Source organism: Oncorhynchus nerka, linkage group LG14, assembly GCF_034236695.1.
Source record: "Oncorhynchus nerka isolate Pitt River linkage group LG14, Oner_Uvic_2.0, whole genome shotgun sequence".
Lineage (NCBI taxonomy): Eukaryota > Metazoa > Chordata > Actinopteri > Salmoniformes > Salmonidae > Oncorhynchus > Oncorhynchus nerka.
The window spans coordinates 32,581,088-32,602,542 of NC_088409.1; the positions used below are offsets into that span (position 1 = coordinate 32,581,088).

The 21,455-nt window shown below is 44.9% G+C and overlaps 1 protein-coding gene across 1 annotated transcript in view; it reads left to right on the plus strand.

The window, feature by feature from the left end:
• The window catches only part of ascc3 (activating signal cointegrator 1 complex subunit 3), a 200,279-nt gene that overhangs the window by 128,069 nt on the left and 50,755 nt on the right, over window positions 1-21,455 (plus strand). The window contains exons 16-21 of the mRNA XM_065028002.1: window positions 10,030-10,221; window positions 13,713-13,937; window positions 15,601-15,720; window positions 17,700-17,864; window positions 18,497-18,583; window positions 18,732-18,908. Of these exons, the coding sequence (XP_064884074.1) occupies window positions 10,030-10,221; window positions 13,713-13,937; window positions 15,601-15,720; window positions 17,700-17,864; window positions 18,497-18,583; window positions 18,732-18,908 (966 nt within the window). The remainder of the gene's footprint in view (window positions 1-10,029; window positions 10,222-13,712; window positions 13,938-15,600; window positions 15,721-17,699; window positions 17,865-18,496; window positions 18,584-18,731; window positions 18,909-21,455) is intronic.

Here is a 21,455-nt window from a genome sequence, read left to right on the forward strand (position 1 = left end):
TGCGTGTGTCTAGTTGGAGCCGTGGTAGTGATGTGCGTGTGTGTGTCTAGTTGGTGCCGTGGTAGTGATGTGCATGTGTGTGTCTAGTTGGAGCCGTGGTAGTGATGTGCGTGTGTGTCTAGTTGGAGCCGTGGTAGTGATGTGCGTGTGTGTCTAGTTGGAGCCGTGGTAGTGATGTGCGTGTGTCTAGTTCAGGGGTGTCAAACTCATTTCGCATCGTGGGCCACATACGGCCTAGGGAGATGTCAAGTGGGCCGGACCATTAAAATTATACCATACTCTGCTACACTGCTCCACGAAATTGAAAATTTATGGAGTTGTATGAACAGTAGAATTCCATCACACAACTTTTGTTTTGAAGCTGCTGACTAACATTAAAGTGCACATTTTTTAAATCACCACAGTAAGGATTCATCTTCACAGAGCTGTATTCTTTCAATGCAAACAGTATCTAAGGCAGCATTTTAAAGGTGTTAGTCTAGTCTGGACTTGTATTTGTTCCTGAAACTTGGCATCTTTTGGCCTGTACAAGTGCATCAACACCAGGTGTCATGTCCTGACTAGCTGTCACTTTCAGAATGTCATTTAAGTGCTTGTTTGTGAGCCTTGAACGCATTTTTGTTTTATTGATATTCATCACTGAGAAAATTTGTTCACAAAGGTAGGTTGTCCCAAACATGCACAAAATTTTAGCAGCCAGGGCTGTTAATTTGGGGTACCCTGGTAGTAGATACTGATAAAATCTGTCTAGACCTACAGAGGCAAATTTGCCCTTCAAATCTGCATCACACTGCAAATCAATTATCTCTTCATTTCCTCTCGTAGATCAAAGAAATGCCTCAGCACAGCGCCTCGGCTTAACCATCTCACTTCAGTGTGGTATGGCAGGCTGTGGGTAATGTTGCTGTCGCTGAGAAGTTTGTCAAACTGACGATGGTTCAGACCTCTGGACCGGATGAAATTTACAGTGCGAACAACCACCTCCATGACGTGGTCCATTTTCAGCGACTTGCAACACAATGCCTCCTGGTGCAAAATACAGTGAAATGTCCAGAAACAATCTCCTCCATTAAGGGCTTGTACTTTGTCTTTGAACTTTGTCGCGACACCTGCTTTCTTTCCGACCATGGATGGCGCGCCGTCTGTAGCCAGGCTGACAGCGCGGGACCAGTCCACTCCAACTCTGTCCAATGCAGCAACGACAGAGCCGAAAATGTCCTCGGCTGTTGTGGTGTCCATCATTGGCACCAACTCAAGAAACTCTTCAGTAACAGTCAATGTCTCATCAACTCCTCGAATAAATATGGCCAGTTGGGCCACGTCTGTGATGTCAGTGCTCTCGTCAATTGCCACGGAAAATGCAATAAATGACTTGACTCTCTGTTTCAATTGACTGTCTAAATCTGCCGATAGTTCCGAAATCCTCTCTGCTATAGTATTCCTCGTCAGGCTAATATTGGCAAAAGCTTGTCGCTTCTCGGGACATACAAGTTCAGCCACCTTCATCATGCATCGTTTAACAAAGTCACCGTCGGAATACGGCTTCGATGCTAATGCTATTTCGCTAGCAATTAGGTAGCTGGCTTTTACCGCTGCTTCACTGACTTCTCGGCTCTGGATGAAAGTTGACTGCTGTTTCCTCAGACCCGCCAGCAATTCGTTAATCTTATCTCTTCTCAGTTGTCCTTGCAAGCCGTCATATTTTTCGCTGTGATGAGTCTCGTAGTGGCGTCGAATATTATATTCCTTCAATACCGAAACTTGTTGCAAACACACCAAGCACGAAGGTTTTCCGTGCATCTCTGTAAATAAATAGGACGTGGTCCATTTTTCTTTGAAAATTCTACACTCCTTATCTACTTTTCTCCGTTTGGATAACGACATTTTGGCTAATGAGGGTGTAGCGGAGAGGTAGAGACCAAGGTATTAACAACGTCGTAACAAGCAGCAGATGGCGCATTGATACCGTCTGCTGTTTTCAGTCTGTCTCAGTGATGCGGCTTGTCTTCTACTCTGATGGAAAGAGTGCGCCCCTTAGCGGATAATCCATGAATTGCAGCGAATTAAAAATATTAATTCCATGTCTTTTATGCATTTTTTCCACTTTCAAATTATCCTGCGGGCCTGATCGAACCTCCTTGGGGGCCGGTTCCGGCCCGTTGGGCCGTATGTTTGACACCCCTGGTCTAGTTGGAGCCGTGGTAGTGATGTGCGTGTGTGTCTAGTTGGAGCCGTGGTAGTGATGTGCGTGTGTGTCTAGTTGGAGCCGTGGTAGTGATGTGCGTGTGTGTCTAGTTGGAGCCGTGGTAGTGATGTGCGTGTGTGTCTAGTTGGAGCCGTGGTAGTGATGTGCGTGTGTGTCTAGTTGGAGCCGTGGTAGTGATGTGCGTGTGTCTAGTTGGAGCCGTGGTAGTGATGTGCGTGTGTGTCTAGTTGGAGCCGTGGTAGTGATGTGCGTGTGTCTAGTTGGAGCCGTGGTAGTGATGTGCGTGTGTGTCTAGTTGGAGCCGTGGTAGTGATGTGCGTGTGTGTCTAGTTGGAGCCGTGGTAGTGATGTGCGTGTGTGTCTAGTTGGAGCCGTGGTAGTGATGTGCGTGTGTGTCTAGTTGGAGCCGTGGTAGTGATGTGCGTGTGTCTAGTTTAGAGGTTGACCGATTATGATTTTTCAACACCGATACCGATTATTGGAGGACCAAAAAAAGCCGATGCCGATAAAAAAAATAAAAATGTATTTGTAATAATGACAATAACAATGACAATAATTACAACAAGACTGAATGAACACTTATTTTAACTTAATATAATACATCAATAAAATCTATTTGATTTAAATAATGAAATAAACAAAGTGTTGGAGAAGAAAGTAAAAGTGCAATATGTGCCATGTAAGAAAGCTACTGTTTAAGTTCCTTGCTCAGAACACGAGAACATATGAAAGCTGGTGGTTCATTTTAACATGAGTCTTCAATATTCCCAGGTACTTAGTTTTAGGTTGTAGTTATTATAGGACTATTTCTCTCTATACCATTTGTATTTCATATACCTTTGACTATTGGATGTTCTTATAGGCACTTTAGTATTGCAGTGTAACAGTATAGCTTCCGTCCCTCTCCTCGCCCCTACCTGGGCTCAAACCAGGAACACAACGACAACAGCCACCCTTGAAGCAGCGTTACCCATGCAGAGCAAGGGGAATAACTACTCCAAGTCTCAGAGCGAGTGACGATTGAAACGCTATTAGCGCGCACCCCGCTAACTAGCTAGCCATTTCACATCGGTTACACCAGCCTAATCTCAGGAGTTGATGGGCTTGAAGTCATAAACAGTGCAATGCTTGAAGCACAGCAAAGAGCTGCTGGCAAAATGCACGAAAGTGCTGTTTGAATGAATGCTTACGAGCCTGCTGCTGCCTACCATCGCTCAGTCAGACTGCTCTATCTAATCATAGACTTAATTATAACATAATAACACACAGAAATACGAGCCTTAGGTCATTAATATGGTCGAATCCGGAAACTATCATCTCGAAAACAAGACGTTTATTCTTTCAGTGAAATACGGAACCGTTCTGTATTTTATCTAACAGGTGGCATCCATAAGTCTAAATATTCTTGTTACATTGCACAACCTTCAATGTTATGTCATAATTAAGTAAAGTTCTGGCAAATTTGGCGGCCCAAACTGTTGCATATACACTGACTCTGCATGCAATGGACACAAGAGAAGTGGCATAATTTCACCTGGTTAATATTGCCTGCTAAAAATATATACTTCTGTGTATTGATTTTAAGAAAGGCATTGATGTTTATGGTTAGGTTCACATTGTAGCAAGGACAGTCCTTTTTCGCGAATACGCACCGCATCGATTATATGCAACGCAGGACATGCTAGATAAACTAATAATATCATCAACCATGTGTAGTTAACTAGTGATTATGATTGATTGATTGATTGTTTTTTATAAGATAAGTTTAATGCTAGCTAGCAACTTACCTTGGCTTACTGCATTCGCGTAACAGGCAGTCTCCTCGTGGAGTGCAATGAGAGGCAGGTGGTTAGAATGTTGGACTAGTTAACTGTAAGGTTGCAAGATTGAATCCCCGAGCTGACAAGGTAAAAATATGTCGTTCTGCCCCTGACTGAACAAGGCAGTTAACCCACCGTTCCTAGGCCGTCATTGAAAATAAGAATGTGTTCTTAACTGACTTGCCTAGTTAAATAAAGGTTTTAATAAAACATTTAAAAAACGGCCAAATCGGTGTCCAAAAAATTGTTATGAAACTTGAAATCGGCCCTAATTAATCGGTCATTCCGATTAATCGGTCGACCTCTAGTCTAGTTGGAGCCGTGGTAGTGGTGTGTGTGTGTCTAATTAGAGCCTTGGTAGTGGTGTGTGTGTGTCTAGTTGGAGCCGTGGTGTGTGTGTGTCTAATTGGAGGCGTGGTTGTAGTGGTGTGTGTGTGTCTAGTTGGAGCCGTGGTAGTGGTGTGTGTGTGTGTCTAATTGGAGCCTTGGTAGTGGTGTGTGTGTGTCTAGTTGGAGCTGTGGTGTGTGTGTGTCTAGTTGGAGCCGTGGTGTGTGTTTGTGTGTCTAGTTGGAGAAGTGGTGTCTGTCTGGTTGGAGCCATGGTAGTTGTCTGTCTGTCTGTCTGGTTGGAGCCATGGTAGTTGTCTGTCTGTCTGTCTGTCTGGTTGGAGCCATGGTAGTTGTCTGTCTGTCTGGTTGGAGCCATGGTAGTGGTCTGTCTGTCTGGTTGGAACCATGGTAGTGGTCTGTCTGGTTGGAGCCGTGTGTGTGTGTGTGTGTGTGTGTGTGTGTGTGTGTGTGTGTGTGTGTGTGTGTGTGTGTGTGATATAGTTTGAAGACAGCTAGTTAGGATAATGATCTGTGGAGAGTGCAACAATGTGACAATGGAGATGAAGGAATCTGGTTGGAATGTCAGAGGTATCCTCATGGAGGATTCCTGTCTGTCTGTCTGTCTGTCTGTCTGTCTGTCTGTCTGTCTGTCTGTCTGTCTGTCTGGTTGGTTGGTTGGAGCCATGGTAGTGGTGTGTGTGTCTAGTTGGAGCCGTGGTAGTGGTGTGTGTGTGTCTAGTTGGAGCCATGGTAGTGGTGTGTGTGTGTCTAGTTGGAGCCGTGGTTTGTGTGTCTAGTTGGAGAAGTGGTGTTTGTGTGTCTAGTTGGAGAAGTGGTGTCTGTCTGTCTGTCTGGTTGGAGCCATGGTAGTTGTCTGTCTGTCTGGTTGGAGCCATGGTAGTTGTCTGTCTGTCTGTCTGTCTGTCTGTCTGTCTGTCTGTCTGTCTGTCTGTCTGTCTGTCTGGTTGGAGCCATGGTAGTGGTCTGTCTGTCTGGTTGGAACCATGGTAGTGGTCTGTCTGTCTGGTTGGAACCATGGTAGTGGTCTGTCTGGTTGGAGCCATGGTAGTGGTGTGTGTGTGTGTGTGTGTGTGTGTGTGTGTGTGTGTGTGTGTGTGTGTGTGTGTGTGTGTGTGTGTGTGTGTGTGTGTGTGTGTGTGTGTGTGTGTGTGTGTGTGTGTGTGTGTGTGTGTGTGTGTGTGATATAGTTTGAAGACAGCTGGTTAGGATAATGATCTGTGGAGAGTGCAACAATGTGACAATGGAGATGAAGGAATCTGGTTGGAACGTCAGAGGTATCCTCATGGAGGATTCCTGTCTGTCTGTCTGTCTGTCTGTCTGTGTGTCTGGTTGGTTGGTTGGAGCCATGGTAGTGGTCTGTCTGTCTGGAGCCATGGTAGTGGTCTGTCTGTCTGGTTGGAGCCATGGTAGTGGTCTGTCTGTCTGGTTGGAGCCATGGTAGTGGTCTGTCTGTCTGGTAGGAGCCATGGTAGTGGTCTGTCTGTCTGGTTGGAGCCATGGTAGTGGTGTGTGTGTGTGTCTGGTTGGAGCCATGGTAGTGGTCTGTCTGGTTGGAGCCATGGTAGTGGTGTGTCTCTGTCTGTCTGTCTGGTTAGAGCCATGGCAGTGGTGTGTGTCTGGTTGGAGCCATGGTAGTGGTGTGTGTGTGTGTCTGGTTGGAGCCATGGTAGTGGTCTGTCTGTCTGTCTGTCTGGTTGGAGCCATGGTAGTGGTGTGTGTGTGTGTCTGGTTGGAGCCATGGTAGTGGTCTGTCTGGAGGCGTGGTTGTAGTGGTGTGTGTGTCTGTCTGTCTGGAGGCGTCGTTGTAGTGGTGTGTGTGTCTGTCTGTCTGGAGGCGTGGTTGTAGTGGTGTGTGTGTCTGTCTGTCTGGAGGCGTGGTTGTAGTGGTGTGTGTGTTTACAGTGCTCTGACGCCTCAGTCTTGGCAGCTCCTGGATGCTTACTTTTGGAACTCTATCTTTGTCTCTCGCAAACTCACACACACACACACACTTAGGTATACACATCTAATACCGGGTCGGGCCCCCCTTTAGCTCCAGAACAGCCTGAATTATTTAGGGTATGTCCAGTGTTGGTGCCCACTGGAGCCACTTCTTCTTGTTTTTAGCTGATAGGAGTGGAACCTGGTGTAGCCAATCCGTGACAAGGACTGACAAGTTGTGTGTTCCGAGATGCTGTTCTGCATACCACTGTTGTAATGCACAGTTACAGTGCCTTGCGAAAGTATTCGGCCCCCTTGAACTTTGCGACCTTTTGCCACATTTCAGGCTTCAAACATAAAGATATAAAACTGTATTTTTTTGTGAACAATCAACAATAAGTGGGACACAATCATGAAGTGGAACGACATTTATTGGATATTTCAAACTTTTTTAACAAATCAAAAACGGAAAAATTGGGCGTGCAAAATTATTCAGCCCCCCCTAAGTTAATACTTTGTAGCGCCACCTTTTGCTGCGATTACAGCTGTAAGTCGCTTGGGGTATGTCTCTATCAGTTTTGCACATCGAGAGACTGACATTTTTTCCCATTCCTCCTTGCAAAACAGGTCGAGCTCAGTGAGGTTGGATGGAGAGCATTTGTGAACAGCAGTTTTCAGTTCTTTCCACAGATTCTCGATTGGATTCAGGTCTGGACTTTGATTTGGCCATTCTAACACCTGGATATGTTTATTTTTGAACCATTCCATTGTAGATTTTGCTTTATGTTTTGGATCATTGTCTTGTTGGAAGACAAATCTCCGTCCCAGTCTCAGGTCTTTTGCAGACTCCATCAGGTTTTCTTCCAGAATGGTCCTGTATTTGGCTCCATCCATCTTCCCATCAATTTGAACCATCTTCCCTGTCCCTGCTGAAGAAAAGCAGGCCCAAACCATGATGCTGCCACCACCATGTTTGACAGTGGGGATGGTGTGTTCAGGGTGATGAGCTGTGTTGCTTTTACGCCAAACATAACGTTTTGCATTGTTGCCAAAAAGTTCAATTTTGGTTTCATCTGACCAGACCACCTTCTTCCACATGTTTGGTGTGTCTCCCAGGTGGCTTGTGGCAAACTTTAAACAACACTTTTTATGGATATCTTTAAGAAATGGCTTTCTTGCCACTCTTCCATAAAGGCCAGATTTGTGCAATATACGACTGATTGTTGTCCTATGGACAGAGTCTCCCACCTCAGCTGTAGATCTCTGCAGTTCATCCAGAGTGATCATGGGCCTCTTGGCTGCATCTCTGATCAGTCTTCTCCTTGTATGAGCTGAAAGTTTAGAGGGACGGCCAGGTCTTGGTAGATTTGCAGTGGTCTGATACTCCTTCCATTTCAATATTATCGCTTGCACAGTGCTCCTTGGGATGTTTAAAGCTTGGGAAATCTTTTTGTATCCAAATCCGGCTTTAAACTTCTTCACAACAGTATCTCGGACCTGCCTGGTGTGTTCCTTGTTCTTTATGATGCTCTCTGCGCTTTTAACGGACCTCTGAGACTATCACAGTGCAGGTGCATTTATACGGAGACTTGATTACACACAGGTGGATTGCATTTATCATCATTAGTCATTTAGGTCAACATTGGATCATTCAGAGATCCTCACTGAACTTCTGGAGAGAGTTTGCTGCACTGAAAGTAAAGGGGCTGAATAATTTTGCACGCCCAATTTTTCAGTTTTTGATTTGTTAAAAAAGTTTGAAATATCCAATAAATGTCGTTCCACTTCATGATTGTGTCCCACTTGTTGTTGATTCTTCACAAAAAAAATACAGTTTTATATCTTTATGTTTGAAGCCTGAAATGTGGCAAAAGGTCGCAAAGTTCAAGGGGGCCGAATACTTTCGCAAGGCACTGTATTTGCCTGTTTGTGGCCTGCCTGTTAGCTTGCACGATTCTTGCCGTTTTCCTTCGACCTCACGTCAACGAGCTGTGTTCACCCACAGGACTGCCTTCCTGCGTGAAAAGCCCAGGAGGCCGGCCGTTTCTGAGATACTGAAAGCTGCACGCGTGGCACCGAATATCATACCGCGCTCAAAGTCGCTGAGGTCACTAGTTTTGCCCATTCTAAAGTTCAATTGAACAGTAACTGAATGCCTCCTTTTTTTATTTCACCTTTATTTAACCAGGTAGGCCAGTTGAGAACAAGTATGCCTGCATTATATCGCAGGCCAAGGCCACTTGACTCACTGTCTGTAGGACCGAACCATTTTCGCGAACGGGGTGGTGTACATAATAAACTGGCCAGATAGTGTAATACCCCTATACTACATTAGCATACATGATGTTTATTGAAAGACATTCTCCACAGGGATACTTTCTTAGACACACACTGTTGTGAGGGTATAGTAGGTAAGGTGGTTGAGGAACATGAATGGAGAACTCGTTTAGATAAGCAGTGTATTCATTGTCTGTAAATAATAGTTTGAAGAAAAGCCTCGTTTGTGAAGAGCCACTTGTTAAAGACGTCCTTCAGGCATTTTGTAACTTTTACTGTTGAAAAGCGATATCCTAAGTACACACACTAAAGGGTAAAAAAATATACATGTTTTGAGCACAAATGAGTTTTTTAGGCACAACTGCAAAGTCCAAGGAGTAGGGCATTCAAGGAGTTTAATGGGAAACTGTGATGTCATCGGCCTCCCCCTTGCTTGAGGAACAATAGAGGAACAATAGAGGGGCACTAGAGAAGAAAAGAAGAAAGGCCAACCCCCCCACTTATCATGACGTACCTGGACCACCTATTGAGATGCGCCTTTTGTTAAGTAAATCAGGTGTTCAGGAAACACAGTTGGTATTTAAATTAGAGTGGGAGTCAATGTGCAATTTGGCCCATGTACTGTACACACAAACACTTTCTCTCCCTCAACCACACACACACACACACACACACACACACACAGACAGATGCTAGCTATAATGGGCTTTTTCCTCTGTGCTCTCTCTCTGACCTCCATTTAGTTGTCCAGTGAGAGATAAAGCTATCTGATGAGCAGGCCATTATTACTGCCTGGCCAGGTCACCACCTCACCTCTCTGCCTGTCAACACACACACATCTCAATCAGCTGTGTGTGTGTACGTGTGTGTGTACGTGTGTGTGTGTGAGTGTACGTGTGTGTGTACGTGCTGCATATGTCTATACTTGAAACAAGGGTATAAAAATGTAGTTGCCTTCAGTTAAATTACTGATCCTTAAACTAACAGTGAAGCCGCTATTAAAACTGAAATAAAACCTCAACTAAGGGTTGCAGTGTTTTATCAGGTACTAAAGGACACTGACTGATACTGGCCCAGCAGGATCAATACAACAGCTGTTTTATAGATCTGTCTGAACGACTCTACAGATGTGTGATTATTGGGTAGTAGTCTGGACACCTTGATGGTGCCCTCTAGCAGCTGCAGTGGGGAGTTGGGTCTGAGTAAGGACACAGTCATAAAGCTTGGAGGTCGTCAGCAATGCCAAAGTACTTGTTAAAGCAGTACTCCCTCTCCATCCTTCTCCCTCTTTCTACATACCCAGGCTGTGCTGATTGGTTCTCTCCATCCTTCTCCCTCTCTTCTACATACCCAGGCTGTGCTGATTGGTTCTCTCTTTCATTCTCTCCTGATTGTGTTCTCTCGATCCTTCCCTCCCACCTCTGACTGTTCCCCCTCTTTCCTTCTCTCCCCCAGATCCAGCGTTCCAGGAACAAGCAGATGAAGGAGATGTTCCCAGATGGTTTTGGGATCCACCACGCTGGGATGCTGCGTGCTGACCGTAGCCTGATGGAGAGCATGTTCTCCAGGGGTTACCTCAAGGTTCTGTGCTGTACTGCCACTCTGGCCTGGGGAGTCAACCTGCCTGCACACGCTGTCATCATCAAGGTCGGTTTGTGCGCGCGCGTGCGTTTCAGGTTTTGTTAGTCGCATGAACAGGATACAAATGGTATACACTGTCCAACAAAATGCTTACTTTCATTGGGTGCGTGTGCTTGTGGTAGTTTGTTAGTTTGTATGTGTGAGGGAGTTTTTCGGTCTGATTAGAAGTAGGGTTGCAAAGGGTCTGAAATTTTCCATGGGAAGTCAAGCCCGGGAATTTGGGGAATTTTGCTTAAATTCATCAAAGAAGTTAGCTTATTATAATGAACCTTTTTTGTGGGATACACACAAGGCAATTCTACGTCTTGTGGCATATTTTGGTTAAACGATCCCCAATTCAATGGAATTGCAACCGTCTGCATGCACAGTGCATTCTTCCATCACGTGCAGTAGAGTTCAACTGATTCATTGGAATGGCCGATTAATTAGGGCCGATATCAAGTTTTCATAACAATCGGAAATCTGCATTTTTGGACACTGATTATGGCCGATTACATTGCACTCCACAAGGAGACTGCGTGGCAGGCTGACCACCTGTGTTACGCGAGTGCAGCAAGGAGCCACGGTAAGGTGCTAGCTAGCATTAAACCTATCTTATAAAAAGCAATCAATCTTAACATAATCACTAGTTACTACACATGGTTGATGATATTACTAGGTTAACTAGCTTGTCCTGCTTTGCATATAATCAATGCGGTGCCTGTTAATTTATCATTGAATCACAGCCTACTTCGCCTAAACGGGTGATGATTTAAATAGCGCATTCGCGAAAAAAACACTGTCATTGCACCAATGTACCTAACCATAAACAATGCCTTTCTTAAAATCAATACACAAGTATATATTTTTAAACCTGCATATTTAGTCAATATTGCCTGCTAACATGAATTTCTTTTAACTAGGGAAATTGTGTCACTTTTCTCTTGCGTTCTGTGCAAGCAGAGTCAGGGTATATGCAGCAGTGTGCGTTGCCTGGCTCGTTGCGAACTATATGAGGACCATTTCTTCCTAACAAAGACCGTCATTAATTTGCCAGAATGTTACGTAATTATGACATAACATTGAAGGTTGTGCAATGTAACAGCAATATTTAGACTTAAGGATGCCACCCATTAGATACAATACGGAACGGTTACGTATTTCACTGAAAGAATAAACGTTTTGTTTTTGAAATTATAGTTTCCGGATTTGACCAAGGATCGTATTTCTGTGTGTTATTATAATTAAGTATATGATAGAGCAGTCTGATTGAGCGGGGGTAGGCAGCAGCAGGCTTGTAAGCATTCATTCAAACAGCACTTTCCTGCGTAGGCCAGAAGCTATAATACCTACACGTGGAAATATTGAAGCAACATCTCAAGACATCAGTCAGGAAGTTAAAGCTTGGTCGCAAATGAGTCTTCCAAATGGACAATGACCCCAAGCATACTTCCAAAGTTGTGGCAAAATGGCTTAAGGACAACAAAGTCAAGGTATTGGAGTGGCCATCACAAAGCTCTGACCTCAATCCCATCGAGAATTTGTGGGCGGAACTAAAAAGGCATGTGCGAGCAAGGTGGCCAAACCTGACTGTTACACCAGATCTGTCAGGAGGAATGGGCCAAAATTCACCCAACTTATTGTGGGAAGCTTGTGGAAGGCAACCCGAAATGTTTGACCCAAGTTAAACCATTTTAAAGGCAATGCTACCGAATACTAATTGAGCGTATGTAAACTTCTGACCCACTGGGAATGTGATGAAAGCTGAAATAAATATTTCTCTCTACTATTATTCTAACATTTCACATTCTTAAAATAAAGTGGTGATCCTAACTGACCTAAGACAGGGAATTTTTACTCAGATTAAATGTCAGGAATTGTGAAAAACTGAGTTGAATGTTTTTGGCTAAGGTGTATGTAAACTTCCGACTTCAACTCTATGTGAAGGGTCATCAAGTTATAGCAGCAATCTACCTCACCAAGTAAAGTGAGAAGAATAAGAGCACCACATTGAAGCTGCCCAAGAACACCCGTTGGGGTGGTGTTGTCATCATGTTTGACAGTCTCCTGGAGGGAAAGGAGTCTTTCCAAGAAATGGCCACCTCAGTCTGCCGATATGGACAGACCCATCAAGAGGATCCTCCTGGATGATGTATTTTGGGAGAGAGTGGTAAGCAGCCTGAAACTCCTGAAACCTATAGCAGTAGCCATTGCATGGATTGAGGGAGACAATGCCATCCTGTCTGATGTTCAGACTCTGCTTGCAAATGTAAGGGAAGAAATCCTTACTGCCCTGCCCACTTCACTGTTGCTCCAAGCAGAGGAAACTGCAGTTCTGAAATACATCAAAAACCATGAAGACTTCTGCCTGAAGCCCATACATACAGCAGCGTACATGTTGGACCCCAAGTACGCTGGCAAGAGCATCCTGTTTGGTGCAGAGATCAACAATGTCTATGGTTATATCCAATGCAAAAAACATCACTACTGTGTCTCGTCACCTTGGTCTGGATGAGGGCACGGTTCTTAGCAGTCTGGCAAAGTACACTTCCAAGCAAGGGCTTTGGGATGGAGATGCAGTATGACAGTCGTGCCAACATATCTCATCAGCCACCTGGTGGAAAGGACTTTGTGGATGATCTGAGGCTTTTTCCCATGTTGCCTCCATCATCCTCCAAATCCCACCAACATCAGCCGCCTCAAAGCGCAACTGGTCCTTGTTTGGGAGCACACACACCAAAGCATGCAACAGGCTGACCAATACAAAGGTAAAAAAATTGGTTGCCAAATTTGAGGCTTTTTGAACCTGACAATGAGCCATCCTCAACAAGGTTGGAAAGTGACAGTGAAGATGAGGTCTCAGAGTCTGATGTTCAAGAGGTGGACATTGAGGAGGTCCAGGGAGAAGACATCGAAGCCTGAGAGGAAGACAGTCTAGAAACTAAAGCTTTGGTTATCATTTTACGTTGTTGAAAACGTTTTTGAGACATGTGATGGATCAATGGGGATCATTCAATAAACCCTTTTGTTGTTAAGTGAAATCATCCCATGTGAAGAATCAACTCATTTAATTAAAGTTCAATTCGTAACAATTTTTTAATAAAAAAAAAAAAAATGTATTGGATAGATTTAATCATTTGCAATTATGTCTACTTATGATAAGGTAAAAGGTTTATGTTTGTCTCCATATGATATAGTAAATATATCCAATGCAAAAAACATCTACATTTAATTGGTAATAATATTAATTTGCATATATTTCTGTTCATTCACATATATTCCCGTTAATTCCTATATATTCCCACAGAATGTTTCCACCTCTGAATTTTCCCCAAAATGTGCAACCCTAGATTATGGTATGAACTTGTAAGTCTGTATCATGTGCCCTTCACTCTTAGAAGACGGTAAGTCTGTGTAGGTGTCTATACTAAAACACGCAGACGTTTGCCTCATTAGGACTGTATTAGCTCTCCAAAGCCACTTATATCCGGCCTCTCTTGTTCCCGTGGTAACAACAGGGCACCCAAATCTACGATGCTAAGCGTGGTACCCTGGTGGACCTGGGCATCCTGGATGTGATGCAGATCTTCGGGCGTGCCGGGCGGCCTCAGTTTGACAAGTACGGCGAGGGCACCATCATCACGGCACATGACAAGCTGAGCCACTACCTCACCCTGCTCACGCAGCAGAACCCCATAGAGAGCCAGTTCCTAGAGACCATGGCTGACAACCTCAACGCTGAGGTAGGGACACACACGCCACCGTCAATAATATAGCTGGGAAGGTCTTATCCACAATCACACATCTTCAGGACCTCTACCTTTTAACAATCATATCAGTGTTTCCACTGCAGTCATTTAGCTGTGGCGCTGCACCATGGCAAAATCATTGCCGCTACGCCCAAAAAATAAAAAATGAAACGTCAACAAATATTTCCGTAGGCGCACTTTGAAGATGCTAGAACAGTCCAAATGTACTTTTCCTCTGCAAATAATGCGAGTAATGAATTAAAAAACTAAAACAAACCTTACCTTATAGTAAAATAGTTCTATCCAAGGTAAATATTCCTCTCAAGGCACATTGAAGTTGCGAGAGCCATAGGGAGGGGAACATACATCCTGATTAGTAGTCAATGCTCAACAATTCTTAGTGCATTCGCGGGACAAACAGCAGTTGTAATGGCCTTTGTTAAAAATAGGGGGATCCCAGCTCTCCATTCCTACTTTATTTCTCAACTCCTAAATATGTGCAAACTGCACCAGCTCAGCAGTCATTCTCACGATAGAGGAGAGCGGGCTAAGTGTAACACAGGGCAATTATAGGGTAACTTGGGTCACCCTAATATTTTGGAGGGAGTGGTTTAAAAAATTATCATAAGACAGATGTAACTTTTAGTTGTTCAATAGTAGTAGCAATCAGGGAAAGGGGTTTCTGTGAGAAGTACAGACAGGTGGGTGTTACCCCGGTTAGGGTCAATTGGGGTGAAACACTAACAGGTAGGATGTGTTTATATGCACTTTTTAGGGGATGTAAAATGCATCATTATGAATGATCAGTCCAATAGGGTAAATGCAGATGGGCAACCCCATGCTTCAGCCTATTTATTTATAGCCACTATGCTATATCAGTTGGGCTACAGGTGATCGTGCTTATTGCTAATAGCATACCTGATAATATGGACAATGCATAGGCTAGAAGCATTGTCCAAAATGTTACAAATGTACTTTTTACATTTTATTTATCAAGGTCATTTCAGAAAATTCCCATAGTATATATGGCGCTAATAGTGGAAAATGTTAGTGTTTCACAGTATTACTTACCCACCAGTGTTGTGATTGGCTGTGATATTGGCCTATTGATTTCTCCCGCCGAAGGGGCATCGGTTGTCAAACTGGGAAAGCTGTAATGACTTTGTGACTGTTTTATCTAGTGGAGATCGCTCTGTCATTTCCTGGTTGCTAAAATGTTAAACTTCGCTCAAATTTCAGTTTGTGAGAAAACAAGCACTAAATAGTGTAGGGAATCATTGTACCATCTAAATCACATTTTCAATAACAAAAAATATTGTTTTTACAGCTGTTTGAAGCTGGTAGACCAAATGAAAGTTAACAATATTTTTCTTTAGTGTAAAGATATTTCACAGTGATCTGTGTTTGACAGCAGATGCCTAACTGGCCCCCTTCAATCATGTTCTCTTCTCATCTCCATCCAATGCCCTTTTCACAAATTTAACACAGTAAAATAAGTCACCACTAGATGGCACACACCTCAAGGATTCAATGAGCACTTATTGAGAAGGAATCAATGCTGAGTGTGGAATCTCCACCAGGTGCTGCTAGGTGGCTGAAATGACTGAAGGTGAATGTGATGTTATTGGTCTCTCTTTCTTTCTCCCTCTCTCTGCAGGTATCACTAGGAACTGTGACTAACGTGGAGGAAGCAGTGAGGTGGCTGAGTTACACCTACCTGTACATCCGCATGAGAGCCAACCCTCTGGCCTACGGGATCAACCACAAGGCCTACCAGGTACACACGCATGCATGTGCACACACACACACACACACACATGTACACACTTGACTGTACACTCTCTTATTATCTAGCTCTCTGTGTTAGATGGATCCAAGTCTGGAGCTGTATCGTAAAGAACTGGTGGTGATGGCAGGGTTAAACTGTTCTGTCTCTGTGTTAGATGGACCCAGGTCTGGAGTGGTTCTGTAAGGAACTGGTGGTGATGGCAGGGTTAAACTGTTCTGTCTCTGTGTTAGATGGACCCAGGTCTGGAGTGGTACTGTAAGGAACTGGTGGTGATGGCAGGGTTAAACTGTTCTGTCTCTGTGTTAGATGGACCCAGGTCTGGAGTGGTTCTGTAAGGAACTGGTGGTGATGGCAGGTTTAAACTGTTCTGTCTCTGTGTTAGATGGACCCAGGTCTAGAGTGGTACTGTAAGGAACTGGTGATGATGGCAGGGTTAAACTGTTCTGTCTCTGTGTTAGATGGACCCAGGTCTGGAGTGGTACTGTAAGGAACTGGTGGTGATGGCAGGGTTAAACTGTTCTGTCTCTGTGTTAGATGGACCCAGGTCTGGAGTGGTTCTGTAAGGAACTGGTGGTGATGGCAGGGTTAAACTGTTCTGTCTCTGTGTTAGATGGACCCAGGTCTGGAGTGGTACTGTAAGGAACTGGTGGTGATGTCAGGGTTAAACTGTTCTGTCTCTGTGTTAGATGGACCCAGGTCTGGAGTGGTTCTGTAAGGAACTGGTGGTGATGTCAGTGTTAAACTGTTCTGTCTCTGTGTTAGATGGACCCAGGTCTGGAGTGGTACTGTAAGGAACTGGTGGTGATGGCAGGGTTAAACTGTTCTGTCTCTGTGTTAGATGGACCCAGGTCTGGAGCTGTACTGTAAGGAACTGGCGGTGATGTCAGGGTTAAACTGTTCTGTCTCTGTGTTAGATGGACCCAGGTCTGGAGTGGTTCTGTAAGGAACTGGTGGTGATGTCAGGGTTAAACTGTTCTGTCTCTGTGTTAGATAGACCCAGGTCTGGAGTGGTTCTGTAAGGAACTGGTGGTGATGGCAGGGTTAAACTGTTCTGTCTCTGTGTTAGATGGACCCAGGTCTGGAGTGGTTCTGTAAGGAACTGGTGGTGATGGCAGGGTTAAACTGTTCTGTCTCTGTGTTAGATGGACCCAGGTCTGGAGTGGTTCTGTAAGGAACTGGTGGTGATGGCAGGGTTAAACTGTTCTGTCTCTGTGTTAGATGGACCCAGGTCTGCAGTGTCTGTAAGGAACTGGTGGTGATGGCAGGGTTAAACTGTTCTGTCTCTGTTAGATGGAAGGTCTGGTGGTTCTGATGGAACTGGTGGTGATTAGGGTTAAACTGTTCTGTCTCTGTGTTAGATGGACCCAGGTCTGGAGTGGTACTGTAAGGAACTGGTGGTGATGGCAGGGTTAAACTGTTCTGTCTCTGTGTTAGATGGACCCAGGTCTGGAGTGGTACTGTAAGGAACTGGTGGTGATGGCAGGGTTAAACTGTTCTGTCTCTGTGTCTAGATGGACTGTAAGGAACCAGGTCTGTGGTACTGTAAGGAACTGGTGGTGATGGCAGGGTTAAACTGTTCTGTCTCTGTGGTAGATGGACCCAGGTCTGGAGTGGTTCTGTATGGAACTGGTGGTGATGGCAGGGTTAAACTGTTCTGTGTTAGATAGACCCAGGTCTGGAGTGGTACTGTAAGGAACTGGTGGTGATGTCAGGGTTAAACTGTTCTGTCTCTGTGTTAGATGGACCCAGGTCTGGAGTGGTTCTGTAAGGAACTGGTGGTGATGGCAGGGTTAAACTGTTTTGTCTCTGTGTTAGATGGACCCAGGTCTGGAGTGGTTCTGTAAGGAACTGGTGGTGATGGCAGGGTTAAACTGTTCTGTCTCTGTGTTAGATGGACCCAGGTCTGGAGTGGTACTGTAAGGAACTGGTGGTGATGGCAGGGTTAAACTGTTCTGTCTCTGTGTTAGATGGACCCAGGTCTGGAGCTGTATCGTAAGGAACTGGTGGTGATGGCAGCCAGGAAGCTGGACAAGGCCAGGATGATCCGCTTCGAGGAGAGGACAGGATACTTCGCCTCCACTGACCTGGGCAGAACCGCCAGTCACTTCTACATCAAATACAACACCATGGAGGTACACCAGAGTTCCTGTACTATGTTGTATTGTACACTGAGTGTACAAAACATTAAGAACACCTGCTCTTTCCATGGCATACAGTACCAGTCAAAGGTTTGAACACAGCTATTGATTCAAGGGTTTTTCCTGTTTTCTACATTGTAGAATAATAGTGAAGACATCAAAACTATGAAATAACACATGGAATCATGTAGGAACCAAAAAAAGTGTTCAACAAAGCAAAATATATTTTAGAATCTTCAAAGTAGCAAGTCTTTGCCTTGATGACAGGTTTGCAAACTATTGGCATTCTATCAACCAGCTTCATAAGGTAGTCACCTGGAATGCATTTCAATTAACATGGGCCAGCATCCCTGTGGAAAGCTTTCATCATCTTGTGGAGTCCATGCCCCGACATATTGAGGCTGCAACTCAATATCAGAAAGGTTTTCCTCGTGCTTGGTTTACTCCAATGTATTATATTATTGTAACCAGATGTATATATACACTTCTATGTAGGTGTAATATGGCATGGTAATATCTACAAATAAACTCATCATGAATGATGGTACAGTAACATGCAATATACAACTAGATAACGGCTGTTCCTTATGTCATGTTTGTGTTTGTCCACCTCCTCCTCCATGCAGACGTTCAACGAGCTGTTCAACTCCCAGAAGACAGAGGCTGACATCCTCAGCATCGTCTCCAAGGCCGAGGAGTTTGAACAGGTCAAGGTGAGAGGTCACAGGTCACACTGAGAGGTCACTCATCACACATTATAGACTGCTGCGGGACACCTGCTAAACAGTAAAGCAACGTCTTGAAATAGTTTGAGTACCCAGGTGGAAAGAATCCTGACTGTGTGTGTGTGTGTTTTTCAAGGTGCGTGATGAGGAGATGGAGGAACTAGAGCAGATGCTGTGTAACTACTGTGAGCTGCCTGCTGCAGGCGGAGTGGAGAACGGATACGGCAAGATCAACATCTTACTGCAGACCTACATTGGCCGGGGAGAGGTGGACAGCTTCTCCCTCATCTCAGACCTGTCCTACGTAGCACAGGTGGGTTACAGGCACAGCACCACACACACACACACACACACTACACACATACAGTGGGGCAAAAAAGTATTTAGTCAGCCACCAATTGTGCAAGTTCTCCCACTTAAAAAGACGAGAGGCCTGTCATTTTCATCATAGGTACAATTCAACTTTGACAGACAAAATGAGAGATTTTTTGTGATTTTCTAGATTTATTTTCTCATTTTGTCTGTCATAGTTGAAGTGTACCTATGATGAAAATTACAGGCCTCTCCCATCTTTTTAAGTGGGAGAACTTGCACAATTGGTGGCTGACTAAATACTTTTTTGCCCCACTGTATTCTCTTTCTCCATCTGTTTCTCACACACACACACACACACACACACACACACACACACACACACACACACACACACACACACTCATACAAACTGAACCATACCTGAAGAAACTTCAACATGTGTACATACTCTGCTTCTACCCCAAACTGAGCAAGCCTAGCCCCTCTGAGGGGTCCAGCTGTACCCCAGTGTCCCCTGCCAGGGGGACACAGAGGTACAGACTCCCTTACCCCAACACATGCAGTCCCTGCCTAGACTTCCCCTTCCCTCAGTCAGCAGCACATGCCGTCCGCATCCTAGAGCAGAATGTTTCAATCATACTGGTGTACTGATGGGGGTTTAGAAAGAGTGTCTTAACGAATCATATCATACACATCCATAAACGGGTTTCCTGTTTGTACCAGCATCTCCATTGTTTCAGAGGGATCATGAGGCTTTCATGAACTGTCACAGTTAATCTGCCATGCCGGCATCTCTGCATTATGCTCTTTATGAAAATCAAATGCTTTGATATATCTGATGGAAAGTAATATGTTTGGCTGGTGCATATTTCACAGTGACTGATAGCCTGGAATCTTTTTTGCATTTGGAGCCCCCATCCCACATCCCATCCCCTCTTCCCATCCTCTGCTGAACCCATCTATCCATGGTTTTCCACGGTAACTGATTCCATGTGGCTGAATATTTGGAATTGTTCACAGCAAATTCCCTCTTTGCTCCTATTTTGCCCGATTTCAGATGTGCAGCCGGTTTGATGGCTGTGGCCGGGAGGCAGGCAGCCATAGTGAAATAGAGGGGATCTGATGGTTAATCCAGACTGAGGACTGATAGGTCCTGTTGCCGTATGATACTGCCACTACACATCAACAAAGACACACACACATAAGCAGAGAGATGAAGTTGCATACAGACATATAGGTGGGCACACTCACAACCACTGGCAGACTCACCATCTCTCGCTCTCACACACACACACACACACATACTGACAGAGGCTAACTCCCTGTCTCTCATGCATACACACACATTCCTCAATGGCTTTAGCAACTGGATGATAGATAGAGCTGTTCTGCAGGCCTGTGCACTTGACCGCAGGACACCAGGAGTTCTCCTGAGAGAGTAGATTATTGTACATGAGCGCTGAGAGACCTGAGACCACAGTTGAACTGTGTTTACTGCATGCTCTTAAAGACACACAGAAGAACTGGAGAAGGATGGCAGCTTAATCATGAAGTTAGTTCCAACCAGGGAGATTATTGAGATTGACTATGTTGGTGCTGTGACTCGGACTGTGAGGCCTGATGTGTTTTGGCTGTTGGTTGTTATCTGGAGTATGAGTGTAGGCTCAGTAAGGGTGTGAGTGTAGGCTCAGTAAGGGTGTGAGTGTAGGCTCAGTAAGGGTGTGAGTGTAGGCTCAGTAAGGGTGTGAGTGTAGGCTCAGTAAGGGTGTGAGTGTAGGCTCAGTAAGGGTGTGAGTGTAGGCTCAGTAAGGGTGTGAGTGTAGGCTCAGTAAGGGTGTGAGTGTAGGCTCAGTAAGGGTGTGAGTGTAGGCTCAGTAAGGGTGTGAGTGTAGGCTCAGTAAGGGTGTGAGTGTAGGCTCAGTAAGGGTGTGAGTGTAGGCTCAGTAAGGGTGTGAGTGTAGGCTCAGTAAGGGTGTGAGTGTAGGCTCAGTAAGGGTGTGAGTGTAGGCTCAGTAAGGGTGTGAGTGTAGGCTCAGTAAGGGTGTGAGTGTAGGCTCAGTAAGGGTGTGAGTGTAGGCTCAGTAAGGGTGTGAGTGTAGGCTCAGTAAGGGTGTGAGTGTAGGCTCAGTAAGGGTGTGAGTGTAGGCTCAGTAAGGGTGTGAGTGTAGGCTCATTAAGGGTGTGAGTGTAGGCTCAGTAAGGGTGTGAGTGTAGGCTCAGTAAGGGTGTATGAGTGTAGGCTCAGTAAGGGTGTGAGTGTAGGCTCAGTAAGGGTGTGAGTGTAGGCTCAGTAAGGGTGTGAGTGTAGGCTCAGTAAGGGTGTGAGTGTAGGCTCAGTAAGGGTGTGAGTGTAGGCTCAGTAAGGGTGTGAGTGTAGGCTCAGTAAGGGTGTGAGTGTAGGCTCAGTAAGCGTGTGAGTGTAGGCTCAGTAAGGGTGTGAGTGTAGGCTCATTAATGGTGTGAGTGTAGGCTCATTAAGGGTGTGAGTGTAGGCTCATTAAGGGTGTGAGTGTAGGCTCATTAAGGGTGTGAGTGTAGGCTCAGT